Source organism: Microcaecilia unicolor, chromosome 3 (genome assembly GCF_901765095.1).
Source record: "Microcaecilia unicolor chromosome 3, aMicUni1.1, whole genome shotgun sequence".
NCBI lineage: Eukaryota > Metazoa > Chordata > Amphibia > Gymnophiona > Siphonopidae > Microcaecilia > Microcaecilia unicolor.
Window position 1 is genome coordinate 405,235,486 of NC_044033.1, and position 14,539 is coordinate 405,250,024.

Genomic DNA, 14,539 nt, shown 5'->3' on the forward strand with positions numbered 1-14,539 from the left:
GTATTCATGCGGTTATGTGCATACATATGTACATAATTGCCAGTATGCACAAGAGGCATGCAAATGTGGGCAGCTAGATTATAAAATTGCACTTTTAATTGCTAGGAGATGGGTTTTGAGAGCAACTTGTGGGCGATTTTGTTTAGAGAATTTATTGCATTATAGGGTAAGAGGGGGAAAAGGATGTGGTCTGAGGAGGTTGGGGTAGAGTCAGTTTGGGATTTGGGATTTTTCTACTGTAGGGTTCTTGGGTTACAAATGAATTATTAAATGTGAACAAAAGGGATCAAGTTTGAACAGGCAAGCTGGAATCTTACAAGACTCCTACTCTGGGAATAGTTCCAGTGCAAAGGAAAGCAATTCCTGGCTAAAGGTGACAAGACTGCCATCTTTCTAAAAGTAAAAGGGCCAAGGATGCAGGGACAGGGATCAGCACCATATCCATGGCATTATTATGTCCCCACTGCCCTCTCCTCTGATTTCATGGTTTCTGCTTCCAACCAGGCCTCACCTCACTTTAAAGCTCTCCTTCCTCCCAGTGCTCAACTCATCTCATGGCTCCTTTCTCTACTCCTCATATCTGTTTTGGTTCCCTCTCTCCCTCTTCTCGGTTGCAATGATTTCCACCTCCCATATGTTCTTTCTTGCCTCTTCCAGGTTCTCAAGGTTCCTCCCACACCATGCTTTCTAATTTGGCCCTTGGTTTTCACATGTTCCCTCTCCATTCATTATGCCCCACATTTCTTCTACTCTTTTCTTCTAAGCGAGATGGTGGTGGTTCCTAACCTGACTGCAGACTGTTAGTGTGGAGGCTCAATGAGCCCATGCATGCTCACAGACATTGCTTCCCCACACGACAGTCAAAAATGAAAGGTGCTTGTGAGTGTCCTCCAGCTTGGTGAGTCCCTTCATTTACTGCTTCTTGCCACCACCATCAAGATAACCCTCCAATGTGAGGCAGGTCTGCACCAAGGAAGGAGAGGAAGAGATGAACCAGGGAGCTTAGAGAATAGCAATGTTAAAATCTGCCAGTGTATGTTTTCCTTTTATTCTAGTGCCAATGAGAGATTATCTCGAGCCAAACAAAAAACACCCAGAAGATGCCTTTTTGTAGAAAATTGTTTTACTCACTGCCATTGTCCTGTTGCTTTGTGTTCTTGATGTACGCAGAAAATTTTGAGAAGATGTCAATCCCTGCAGTATTTGACTCACGATGCTTAGCAGACAATTTGGGGTACCTAAGGAGAGGAAGACACTCTGAAAAGACTTGTTGCTAAAAATATAACATTCATTATTGAAAAAAAAGGTGAAACCTGTGCCTTGGCATAACTGTGATTGTCCTCACAGTCCCAGCAGGAAAGAAATTCTAAATGTAGATCAACAGCGCCACCTCTTAGTAGGCTAAAGGGTGACAGGGCAGCAGAACCTGAAGGGAGCCATAGCTCATGAACTTTGCCTGCAGGAGCAATGTTCCAGGACCCAGATAAAGAGAACTGGATATTAGAACAGAAATACCTGGGTGCAGGGAATGAAGGTGGCGCACCTGATTCTGAAACTTGCAGAGCTAATTGGTGGATGTGAAGTCACAACTGCAAATGAGTTTCACAGATTCTGAGGAGTATAAATTATGCTATAACAGGGTGAAATATCCATGCAGCCTGCACATGCATAGACTTCTGATCAGCAGCCCCACTGTTGAAAAAAACTTGGACATCCCAGCTATAGTATACGGTAAGGCTGATTATAATGGCTTTATAATTTATTTGGGATTAACTTTCCATCAAGGACTGAGAGTGGTATAACACTCCCCTGGCAATCCCAGGCATGTGTAGTGTCTCAAACACATGATTTATTCAGTATCAGGTTGCATCAACCACTAGTTTAGTACGATTTTTATAATTAAATCTTGGAAAATGTGACTACCTCCCTTTTCCTGATCAAGCACACAGGGCCCCAGACTGTACCCATGCTTCTAATCATCTGCAGAAATAATGCATCTTAGAAATGATCTTAAACTAGTAACAATGTTAACTTTAAAATACGGCAAATTAATTTTTTCTTTTGGAGATATAGCAATTCAAAGATGTTTTGTTAAGCAGCTGAAACACATTTAAGATTGAAGCCTGATGACTGAAGCCGTTTTTTGTGCCAAAGTTCTTCTGGGAAATAGTATCTTGGTATTCGATCACAAAAAAGTAACTAGAGTGTACAGCACATCTCTGACTTGGATTTTGTTTGGTGTTTCATTTTACCTACTACAACCACTGCAGTGCCATTAACTATGTACAGTACCTTATATGAATAGATTTTCTAGATCAGTGGTTCTCAAACCTGTCCTGGGGGACCATCAGCCACTCAGGTTTTCAGGATTTCTCTAATGCAGTGGATTCTTAACCTGGTCCTTGAGGCATTCCCAGCCAGTTGGGGTTTCAGGATATCCACGATGAATATGCATGAGATAGTGTATTGTCTCTTTCTATTCAAATCTGTCTCATGTTATTGATTGTGGTATCCTGAAACTTGACTGGCTGGGTATGCCTAAAGACTGGTTAAGAACCACTGCCCTAATTAGGGTTACCATATGGCTCCAGAAAAAGGAGGACGAAAACCCCGGCTGGCTCAATTACTTCCGGTGGACCTCCAGCCCCCTCCAAACACATAACCTCCCATAGAACCCTGGTGGGCCCCCCCCCCCCCCCCCCCCACCAAAACTCCCTCGTACCTTGAAACAGGAAGAAGGAATAGCTTCCTTCCCTCCTCTGTGGGTGCTTGCCTCAAAATGGCAGCACCCTACCCTGCCAGTGCATCCTGGGATGCGCTGGGTGAGGCTTAAATACCATATAAGGCAGAAACTCCTCCTGTTTGAAGGTACAGGGGGTTGGGGGGGAACAACGCTAGACCACTAGGGCTAGCTTTTGGGGTGGGGGGTCAGGTAAGGCTTGGCAGGGTCCCACTGGACCACCAGGGATCTATGTATTTGTGATTTGAGGGGGTTATGTGTTTGGGGGTGAGGGGTCTGGGGGTCTGCCCATTCCTCCACAATGCCTTGGAAAACCTTAATGCCAGCTCCAAGCTGGCGTAGGGTTTGCCACAGGAGGAGCGCCTTTGTTTGGTGTGCCATCTGCTGAGCGTAGGAAGGAATGCGGGAATGCTGGTTTGAAATAAAATTCACAGCTTGGCAAGCTCATTATTCACACCAGCTCTGAACAATGGGCAGTAGCAAATGTGGGTGCTAGTCCAGCGCTAATGGCCTCTAATGCCCGCATTTGCTTCTGAATACCTGCACATGAAATATTTGTTCAGGAAACCACTGATAAAGGAAATGGAATCAGCAATGTCAGATTGTATGGGAACCAAACCAGCTAAAGATTTGGGGTTATAGCCTTTGGGAAGGGAGTACTTCTGAAAAGATAGTTTTGATGGTATAATTTTGGTTTTTGGGACTTTATGCAGATGGCATGTGGGGCAGGCTCTCATGGGTGGCTCCTGGGACAATCTCAGATCTTGTTCATTATATTTTCTTGTTTTAGGGTACATACTTATTGTTCTATTATTTGTTTATCCAATCCATTCCCGATTTTATATCCCACGTATCTCCAACAGAATCAAAGTAAGGCTACCAACTTTTCACCAGTGGCAAACCAGATATACTTCAGGTTAGTTTTCTCCAGTCTTGCCAGTGGGGAAAACTCATTGCAACTACTGCTCCCAATGGAAACCTCTTCTCCTTTTAGTGTCCCTCCACGAACAAACTCTTAGGAAACAAACGGAAAAGCTTCTGTACTTTGGAGGTGCCAGAACTTCCTCTAGGAATCTTCAATTTTATTGACATCGGTTTTCACCTCACTGTTGAAAGTCAGGAATGGTGGGTGACTTCCTGGCGCCAGATTGTGCAGATCTGCTGGTTTCTGCAAAGAAAAGAAGATACTTCATGACACCATCAAGCAGGATCCTCTGAAACCTGCTCTACTAATTTGTTCCACTTGTCTTATCATCTTTGTCAACATAAAAGTGTTCAGTAAGATAGGATGGGTGTTTCATTTTAAAAAATTTATCCTTTAACCATAGTAAACAACAAAAGTAATCAGACGTGACAGGCAAACGATTCTGAGGTCACTGCTCAAGGATAATTGATATACATTAGCTCTATCATTCTATAACTTTAGTATCTAAATTTAACACTAAAAGTATACTGGTTAATATTCAGCCAGTGGCAGTCACTGTGGCCAGCTATATTAGCTCCACATATTCAACGTCAGGCTATGTCCAGGCACCGGACATGTGCTGGCTGCTGAGGCTTGCACGGATCAAGGCCAATATTCAGCTAGGACCCAAATAAGGGGATATCAGGTTCCCCCCACACACCACATGATCCACCTTCATGACCCCCCCAACCAGACAAGCTCCATCTGCAGCACACCCCAACCCCCTGAACCCCCAACCAGACAAGCCCTGTCACCAACACACCAAATCTCCCTTCCTAACCACCCACAACAGACAAACCCTGTCACTAACAAACTCAATTCACCTCTCTAACCAGACAAGAACCCTAACTAAACACACCCCACCTTCCCCACTTCCTAGTAGACCTATCTATTCTTTCCTGTTGGTCCAGGAGTTGATCAGGGCAGAAGCGAGCCCCACTCACTTCTGCCCTTAGTGGCTCCAGTGTCAAAATGGCTGCAGAACCTCAAGCAGTAGTTGGGGGTGTTGGGAGGAGGATACAACAATAGAAGGTAAAGGCGGTACCCAGAAGCTATGTAGGTTGCCTGCCAATATTCAGTGCCAGCACCTGCATAGCTAAGTGGGGCATAGTTAGGACTGCTTTTTGTATAGTCCTATCTGTCTGCTTAGCTATGCAGGCACCGGCACCCACATAACTGAATCCCCAACTCCACCGCATAATGCCTCTCTCTTGCTCGGTTTCAAGATGGCCAGTTAGAGCTAATATTCAGCAGCACTGCCCAGTTAAGTACTGCTGAATATCGATGGCTGGCCCACAGGAGCCTCTAAATCATTTTGAATATCGACCCCATACATAGACATCGAAACGGGAGAGCCACAGGTGCCGTGGTACCCCCCCAAAATCCAGAGGGGACAGGAGACACACCAGGCTCTCCCCACTTCCACCCGGCACCCCCTGCCACCACCTCTGCTGCTGTTCAGCAGTGGTGGCAAAAACAAAGAAAAAGTGATTACGGGGCCACTCTCGTCCCAGGCCAAATATATTCCGTGTATTAAAAAAAGTAGACGGAAGACCAAACTACAGCCGGCCATGGTTAAAAAGTGAGGTGAAGGAAGCTAAAGCTATGAGAGCTAAAAGAAAATCCTTCCGAAAATGGAAGAAGGAACCGACTGAAAATAATAAGAAACAGCATAAGAACGCCAGTCAAATTCAAAGCGCTGATAACGAAGGCTAAAGGGACTTCGAAAAAAAGATTGCGTTGAGGCAAAACACATAGTAAAAAGTTTTTTAGGTTATATTAAAAGCAGGAAGCCGGCAAAGAAATCGGTTTGGACACCGCCTAGATGACCGAGGAGTAAAAAGGGCAATCAGGGAAGACAAAGCCATAGTGGAGAGATTAAATGAATTCTTTGCTTTGGTCTTCACCGAGGAGATTTGGGTGAGATACCGGTGCCAGAAATGGTATTCGAAGCTGAAGAGTCGAGAAACGTAATGAATTCTCTATAAACATGGAGAATGTAATGGGGCAGTTCTACAAACTGAAGAGTAGCAAATCTCCTGGACCGGATGGTATTCATCCCAGAGTACTGATAGAACTGAAAAATGAGCTTGTGGAGCTATTGTTAGTAATATGTAATTTATCCTTAAAATCGAGAATGGTACCGGAAGATTGTAGGGTGGCCAATGTAATGCTGATTTTTAAAAAAGGTTCCAGAGGAGATCCGGAAATTATAGACCAGTGAGTCTGATGTCAGTGCCGGGCAAAATGGTAGAGACTATTATAAGGAACAAAATTACAGAGCATATTCAAAAGCATGGATTAATGAGCAAAGTCAACATGGATTTAGTGAAGGGAAATCTTGCCTCACCAATGTACTACATTTCTTTGAAGGGGTGAACAAACATGTGGATAAAGGTGAGCTGGTTGATATTGTGTATCTGGATTTTCAGAAGGCGTCTGACAAAGTACCTCATGAAAGACTCCAGAGGAAATTGGAGAGTCATGGGATAGGAGGTAGTGTTCTATTGTGATTAAAAACTGGTTAAAAGATAGAAAATGGAGAGTAGGGTTAAATGGTCAGTATTCTCAATGGAGAAGGGTAATTAGCGGGGTTCCCCAGGGGTCTGTTCTGAGACCGCTGCTTTTTAACATATTTATAAATGACCTAGAGATGGGAGTAACTAGTGAGGTAATTAAATTTGCTGATGACACAAAGTTATTCAAAAGTCGTTAAATTGCGGGAGGATTGTGAAAATTACAAAAGGACCTTACGAGACTGGGAGACTGGGCGTCTAATGGCAGATGACGTTTAATGTGAGCAAGTGCAAAGTGATGCATGTGGGAAAGAGGAACCCGAATTATAGCTATCTCATGCAAGGTTCCACGTTAGGAGTCACGGACCAAGAAAGGGATCTAGGTGTCGTCGTTGATGATACGTTGAAACCTTCTGCTCAGTGTCCTGCTGCGACTAAGAAAACAAATAGAATGTTAGATATTATCAGAAAACGAATGGAAAACAAAAATGAGGATGTTATGATGCCTTTGTATCGCTCCATGGTGCGACAACACCTCGAATATTGTGTTCAATTCTGGTCGCCGCATCTCAGGGGTGGAGCATAGGCAGGACATAGATGGAGCTACCACTTTACACCTGTGACTTACAGAATACCGTACATTATGCACATCTCTGCTGCACTTAGGTGTGTGCATTTATACCAGCTTTATTTCTGACGCAAGTGCGCATGCCAAAATTTTAGGTGTGGTGATAGCCACTTACACTAGTAATGGAACCTAATGGCAGCACCTGACCCCTAGTGGTGCATTGCAATATACTGCTAGGTCTTAGTCTACCAAATAAAACAATAAGGATTGCATTATTTGTCCCTTATCTATTGCAATGCATCGCTAGGGGGTAGGTGCTACCATTCTGAATGTTGACAGTGCTGGAGACAGGAGTTGAGTGCCTGCCTTTCAACTTTTCAAGGTGGTGATCAGCATCTTGGGGATTCAGGGCAGGGGGGTCAGATCAGGTGGAGGGGGACCACCATTAGACTACCACGGATTTATGTATTTATATAGAGGGCTGGGGGTGTTGATTCGGTTCAGGTCATACGGGGACCGCTAAATTACTAGGTGTCACGGTCGTGCCCTGGTTTCAGGCTTTCAGTCATCTCGCCCCCTGGTGGCCAGACCTGGTGGCTGCATTGGATTGTCTGTGTGCTGTTTCCCATTCCCAGACTTCAGCCCAGTCCGGATCTTCCGGCCGGCCAGACTTGCTTGTCCTTGTTTGAGCCCTGCACAGCACCTGTAGTTGCCTGGTGATTGCTGCAGCTGAGCCTCAGCTGCTGCTGGGCTTATTAGCCATTTTGAAACCTTTCTGCTTTGCCTTTGCTTCACCTAAAGCCCTGAGGTTTGTTGTTGTGCTGTGTGCACGTCTGCCTAGTCTGGTTTATTGTATTAATTCTTGTCTGATTCTAGTTAGTCTGTGTGTAGTTTAGTTTAGAGTTACTGTTTGTTTCTTAGTCTTGTTCCTTGGTTGTAGTTCTTTGTGTGGTTCTTAGGTTGTCTGTGTTGTCTGTCTTCAGTGGCTGCTTGCAGCTTTCAGTTCTGTCTTTTGTCTGTCTGTGTTTGTTCCCTGATTCAGTGGCTGCTTGCAGCTTCTAGTTCTGGCCCCTGTCTGTCCGTATTTGTTTCCTGTGTTAGTGGCTGCTTGCAGCTTTCAGTCTCTGTCCCCTGGCTTATCCACTCGCTGCCTTGTGTTGTATTGCCTGTCTGTGAGTCCTAGCCCAGTTTCCTGCCTTTTTGCCCTTGTTCATTCCTGTCCCCTCTGACCCTCAGTCCCTGTGCTGCCTAGCTGTTATCCAGTCCCAGCCCTGTCCAGTAAGTCCTGCTGGCCGCCTAGAGCCAGGGGCTCAACTCCTGGGGAAGGGCGGCTAAGTGCAGGTGAAGTCTCACTCTTTGTCAGAGTTCTGCCTTGCCTCTGGTGTGGGGTGGTTTTGCCTGCCGCTGCCACTCCTTGGCAGTGGTCCAAGGGCTCACAAACCTAGTTCCAGCTTTGAGAACGTGACACTAGGGATTTATTTTTTGATGTCAGTGGAAGAGGGCTCGGTTCCGGGGCATTAGACCCTCACAAATAATTCTTCTACACTGCCTCAGACCTGGCAGTAAATGTCTCACATTGTGCTAACTTCTGTACATTGCGGTATATTAAGTATTGCTTCTTTGCATGTATTTTATCATGCTGTGCACCGATGTTTATAGCATGAGTGAACTTTGGTGCTGAACCTCTTTCTGCATCGTGCAGCCAGTAACGTGCATATAGATCATTGTGGATATCCTGAAAACCTGACTGGCAAGGGGTATTCCAGGACGCGACTTGGGAAACACTGTATTAAAGTACCCAGTACTATGCCTCTACAAATCTGTTTATTCTGCCAGATTTGATGAAGTACCCTAGGCATTTCAAAGTTAATACAAAGTGACTAATATTTAGACTGATCATAATTATATTTGTAAGCCTGTATCTTGATTAAATAGACAATTTATTACCTTTTCAGGTCTACAGTGGTGACATTGAACACAACCCCTTTGAGCCACAGGATCATGAAGAGACGCTGAGAGAAGGGACAATTCCCAATACTTTCCCCATCAGAGCCAGCCTAGAACAGAGAGAGGTCAAAAATTGATACATATTCACTATTCTCTTTTAGTAATTTTATAGACGCCCACATAAAGTAGCCTATCGGACTGTCTGTTCACTTGTCTCTTAGATTGTAAGCTACTTGAGCAGGGACCGTCCCTCTATGTTAAATTGTACAGTGCTGCGTAACCCTAGTAGCGCTTTAGAAATGTTAAGTAGTAGTAGTAGTAATTTATAGTCATTTTCAAGGTGAAATATATTCATACTTTCACTTTGAAAATTATTTATTTATTTATTGATGTATTACCGCTTTACCTGTCGAACAGGTCTATGGGGTTTACGATAGATTAAAAAAAACAATATAGTACAATGATTCCCAAACCTGGTCCTGGAGGCACCCAGGCCGGTCAGGTTTTCAGGATATCCACAATGAATATTCATGAGAGAGATTTGCATGCACTGCCTCCACTGCATGCAGATCTCTCTCATGAATATTCATTATGAATATCCTGAAGACCTGATTGACTGGGGCATCTCCAGGATCAGGTTTGGGAACAACTAATATAGTAAAAAGAGTGCCATATAAAATTATAGGATAGTAAACTTGCAAACTAGAGCAATCAAATATCTGTGCCAAAGTCCCTCAGTGGATGGTCCAAGAAGTTTACAATGAGAGAAAAAAATATATACCGCCGATATTCAATGCTATTTAACCAGTCAGGTCCTGGCCGGTTAAATAGCGCTTAACCGGCTATCTGTCAATATTCAATGCTTAGCAGCTAACTAGTTATATCACGCAATATAACCGGCTATCCACTAATATTCAGCACATCACCAGCTAAGGGCCCCTTTTACCAAGCTGTGGTAAAGGGGAGGCCTGTGCTGGCGTCGGCATGTGTTTTTCTTGGGCAACGAAGCCCCCTTTTACCGCAGCTGCTTAAAGGGAAGTCTTGCCTTCCTACAGGAAATGGCTGTGCAGAAAGTAAAGCACTTGCCGCATGGCCATTTTGAGGGGAGCCCTTACCACCATGTATTGAGGTGGCGGTAAGGGGCTCCCACGCTAAACCAGCAGTAAACGGGCAGCATTGCACTGCCCAATTACCACCGGGTACACTCCGGCGCTATAAAAATAAATACATTTTGTAGCGCCAGAAATGATGGCGTGCTAGGGGTAGGAAGAACCACCAGGCTGCTACGGTAGCACAGCGATACTTCCTGTATAGCGAGCAGTAAGCCCGCATTGGGCTTACCGCTGCTTAGTAAAAGGAGCCCTAAGTTTGGTGGTCAAATTGGTCTGCAGAAATAGCAGGCCTATCTTTGGCTGGTTTAAACTTAACAGCCCAGCGCTGAATATTGGCTTGGCCAGTTAAGTTTAAACAAGCCAAAAATAAATCGGATATACAATGCTGATCACTGGAAATGGCCTGGAATTGAATATCTGGTCTCACTGCCTACCGCGGGAGTTAGCCGAGCTGCCTCCTGTGGTCTGAATATCGGCCCCATAATAATTATCCCGTCAAAATTAAATTTACACCATACTCATTTACAACTACTATGTCAGAAGCACAAATACCCTGGGTAAGTATATGCACAGATTTTTTGGAAATCCAGAAATACTTTTTCATAGGTGCATATCTTTTCCCAACCCCGCTTGTGGGAATGCTTCTTTTCGGTATGGGTAAGATTACACATATAGGACTTATGTGCATAACTTTGCCCACATAGCAAGCCCATTTCTGCGGGTAAAGCACTGTTTTACCCATGGAAATACTTAAAAAAAAAAAAAACCATTCTCCCTGCAAAGAAAGGACAATCCAAAAGCCCATGTAGAAAACTGAGAAATCCAGAAACTGCTGCTTAACTACAGAAGCTGACAAAAAGAAAGGTGCCTGGAAAGATTTCCAGCAGCAGTGGAACGCTTTACCTAATTAGGGCAACTATACTAAATGGGTTGTTCCATCTTGTGTCTACAGGAGCAATATTTAGGACATCTGGCCCTTAACACTGGAAAACTGATGGCATGGGTTCTGAAAGTGTGTAGCACCCATGAGGCAAAACTTTCAATTGAAAATTTAAAAAAAATATATTGAGATGGTCAACACTTAAAAGCCTACCTGTTTACGCATGCATTTGGGTAAAGTTAGGCTTTCAAGGGGGCTTGGACTTCTGAGCTTTGTTCTGAAGGTTTTTAATTTAAGGGTTTTTAATTAATTATGTATTATTCTCTTGGTTTTTTTAAGGGCTTTTGGGTATGTAGTTATCTTTTGTAAAGATGGCTGAGGGAAAAATCCACAAAAGCAGAAGAATGCTGGATTCCCCTTGGGAAATATACAGGAAAAAGAACACGGTGGGAAGTAGACCCAAGAGCTCGAGAGACTAGGACAGTGATGTACAATTTCCCAGTTGGATTTCATTGGTCAAGTGCACATCTAGCTTGTCTCCCTCACTGTCCTTCCCCCCCCCCCCCCACACACACACACACACACAAAGTCAGCCTGTCCATCTGCCATCTCTTTCTGCTCCCTCCTTTCACTGTGAGTCCATCCCTCCCTCTCATCTCCCCTCCCATGAATTCATATGGCCAGATTGCCCCCTCCCAATACACATTTCCACCTCTTTCTGCCCAACGCATTTCACATACCTACAGCCAGCATATCCATCTGTCCTCCCTCCCCCCCCCACATACATAGCAAACCCATCCCGCCCTTTGTCCCCCAATGCACATGACCAGCCTCTCCATCTCTTTGCCCTCCTCACCCAATGCACACTATCACCTCTTTCTGCACTATTCCACACACATACATACATACAGCCACCCTGTCCCTCTCTCGTCTACCCCACCACCAATTCAACTTGGACAGACTGTTCCTCTCTTTCCCCACCCCTTCCCCACCATGCACACTGCAATCTCTTTATACACTGCGGATTTTCTCTTGCTCCCTCCCCCGGCCAGTCCAACAACTCTCCTGACGCCATCCACATTAGACCAGCAATCCTCCCAACCCCCCCCCCCCACCCCATATGAATCTAGCAACTATCCTGACCCCTTCAAAATCAGTCCAGCAACTCTCCTGATCCCCTGCCCATGAGTCCAGAAACCCTCGACCCCCCGATCCCCTTCCTCATGAGTCCATCAACCCTCCTCACACCCCCTGTGAGTCCAGCAACCTTGCAACTCTCCTGACCCCCCTCAGTAACTCCAACAACTCTCCTGACTCCCCCCCTTGAATCCAGCAGATCTCAAAACTCCCTCCATCTTGTAGGTTCAGCTATCACCTTTCCTGCTTCTCCTCCCTGTCGCCCCACCCCCACCTCACAGCGTTTCCAAACCTCTCTCCTTTCCCAGCTGCAGCAGCCATAAATATACACCGTCTGCAGCCAGCACTGGAATTGTTCGTCTGCCGCGTCCCGCTCTCGCTGATGCAATTTCCTGTTTGCTCAGGAGCAGGACGAGGCAGAGAACATTCCAGAGCCTGCTGCAGACAGGATATGCTTATGGTTGCTGCTGCCAAGTGAAGGAAACAGATTTGGAAGTGCTGCAGGGGAGAGACGGGGATGAGGAAGAAGCAGGAGAGGTGTTTGGGCTCATCCTGCAAACCTTAGGAGCCAGATCTGCTTTTTTATCCATGGCGACCTGGCACCTGGAGTTTGTCGAGCCCTGCCCTAGGGTGCTGAAAGAACTCAAACATGAAGTTGCTGATCTACTGTTTATGATCTGCAATCTGCTGTTAAAATCTTCCGTAATATCTGAAGATTGGAGGGTGGCCAATGTAATGCCAATTTTTAAAAAGGGTTCCAGGGGTTTTCCGGGAAATTACATACTGGTAAACCTGACTTCAGTGCCGGACAAAAGAGGGGAAAGTATTATAATGAATAAAATTACGGAACACATTGAGAAACTTGATTTAATGGGAAGGAGTCAGAATAGATTCAGCCAAGGGAAGTCTTGCCTCACCAATTTGCTTCATTTCTCTGAAGACATGAATAATCATGACGATAAAGGTGAGCCGGTTGATGTAGTGTATCTAGATTTTCAGAAAGCTTTTGACAAAGTTCCTCATAAGAGACTCCTGATAAAATTAAAGAGTCATGTGATAGGAGGCAATGTTCTGTTGTGGATTAGGAATTGATTTTTGGATAGAAAGCAGAGGGTAGGATTAAATGGCCATTTCTCTCAATGGAGGAGGGTGAATAGTGGAGTGCCACAGGGATCTAGGCTGGGACCGGTGCTGTTTAACATATATATATAAATGATCTGGAAATTGGAACAATGAATGAGGTAAATAAATTTGCAAATGATACAAAAGTATTCAAGGTTTTTAAAACACATGCAGACTGTGAAAAATTGCAGGAAGACCTTAGGAAACTGGAAGACTAGATATCCAAATGGCAGATGAAATTTAATGCGGACATCTATAGCAGTACCTTTCCCTTCAAGAAAAAAATTGTAATTGGGAAGCATCATAAAAAATATAGGTGTGATTATCCAAACAAACAACCCATCTACAATGATATCTTAACTGAAACTTAACACCCACATCAAACACTCTGTAGAAGGCTCAGGAACTGTTTCCATCTAGATTGTGTAGACTTAGACACATCAGGAAATATAGAGACTTTAGCTTCAAAAAAGTTCAAGAGGCCCTTTTTCTAAGCTGTGTAAGCGTCTACATGCGTGCAACACGCGCCAAAATGGAGTTACCACATGGCTACCGTGTGGCTCTTGCAGTAACTTCATTTTTGCTGCGCATATCGGATGCGCGCCAAGTGGCATTTGGCACACATAGGTCATTACCACCCGGTTACCGCGTGAGACTTTACCGCTAGGTCAATGGCTGGCAGTAAGGTCTGAGACCTAAAATGGATGTGCGGCAATTTTCATTTTGCCGCACGTCCATTTTTGGCAAAAAAAAGTCCTTTTTTACAGGAGCGCTAAAAAATGATTCTGCACGCGCCCAAAACCCGCGCCTACACTACCGCAGGCCATTTTTTACCGCACCTTAGTAAAACGACCCCCGAATCTTTTGTTTTAAAGTTGTATTAAAGCTTCTAGAGACACAACTAAGTGTGGGCAAGTACACCTGCTATAAAGTGACCTTGCTTTAATGTTCATGCATTTTCTACCACTGGTGCTAGTAATCCATCAACATATGCTTCCAGCTTCTCCTACATAAGTACACAACTATGGAATGCACTACCAAACGTCACGAAAACAATGCACGAACTAGCAAACTTCCGGAAATCACTAAAAACCTATCTGTTCAAAAAAGCATACCACAATGATCAATCCTAAACACCAGACAACAAAACTTATACCAGGACTGACCAAAACTGAACTCTTTATACCTGACTGCTTAATTTACTCTGTCACTTATGATCCCTAATGCAATACCACTCTGTATTTCTCAATCCGGAAATGGCGATCACTATTACGGCATCTTGTAAGCCACATTGAGCCTGCAAATAGGTGGGAAAATGCAGGATATAAATGCAACAAATAATAATAATTAATAATAATAATAATAATAAAGGAGAGCAGGCCCTATTTTCTCTTTGTAGAGTAGGCCAGTAGAGGAGTGTGGTAGCCGTGTTAGTCCACTCTTACGGTTATCAATAGAAATCAAACAAAATAAAACATGGAAAAGATACTGTCAGACAGTCATAGTAATGCTTGAATGTTTTCACTTATATACACTGTCAGCTAGCACATTTG

General features: G+C 44.4%; 1 protein-coding gene across 1 annotated transcript in view; it reads right to left on the bottom strand.

Moving 5' to 3' along the window:
* The window catches only part of CLIC5 (chloride intracellular channel 5), a 256,920-nt gene that overhangs the window by 37,022 nt on the left and 205,359 nt on the right, over positions 1 to 14,539 (bottom strand). Inside the window, 4 exon segments of the mRNA XM_030198768.1 lie at positions 1,132 to 1,238; positions 3,785 to 3,815; positions 3,818 to 3,908; positions 8,726 to 8,845. Of these exon segments, the coding sequence (XP_030054628.1) occupies positions 1,132 to 1,238; positions 3,785 to 3,815; positions 3,818 to 3,908; positions 8,726 to 8,845 (349 nt within the window).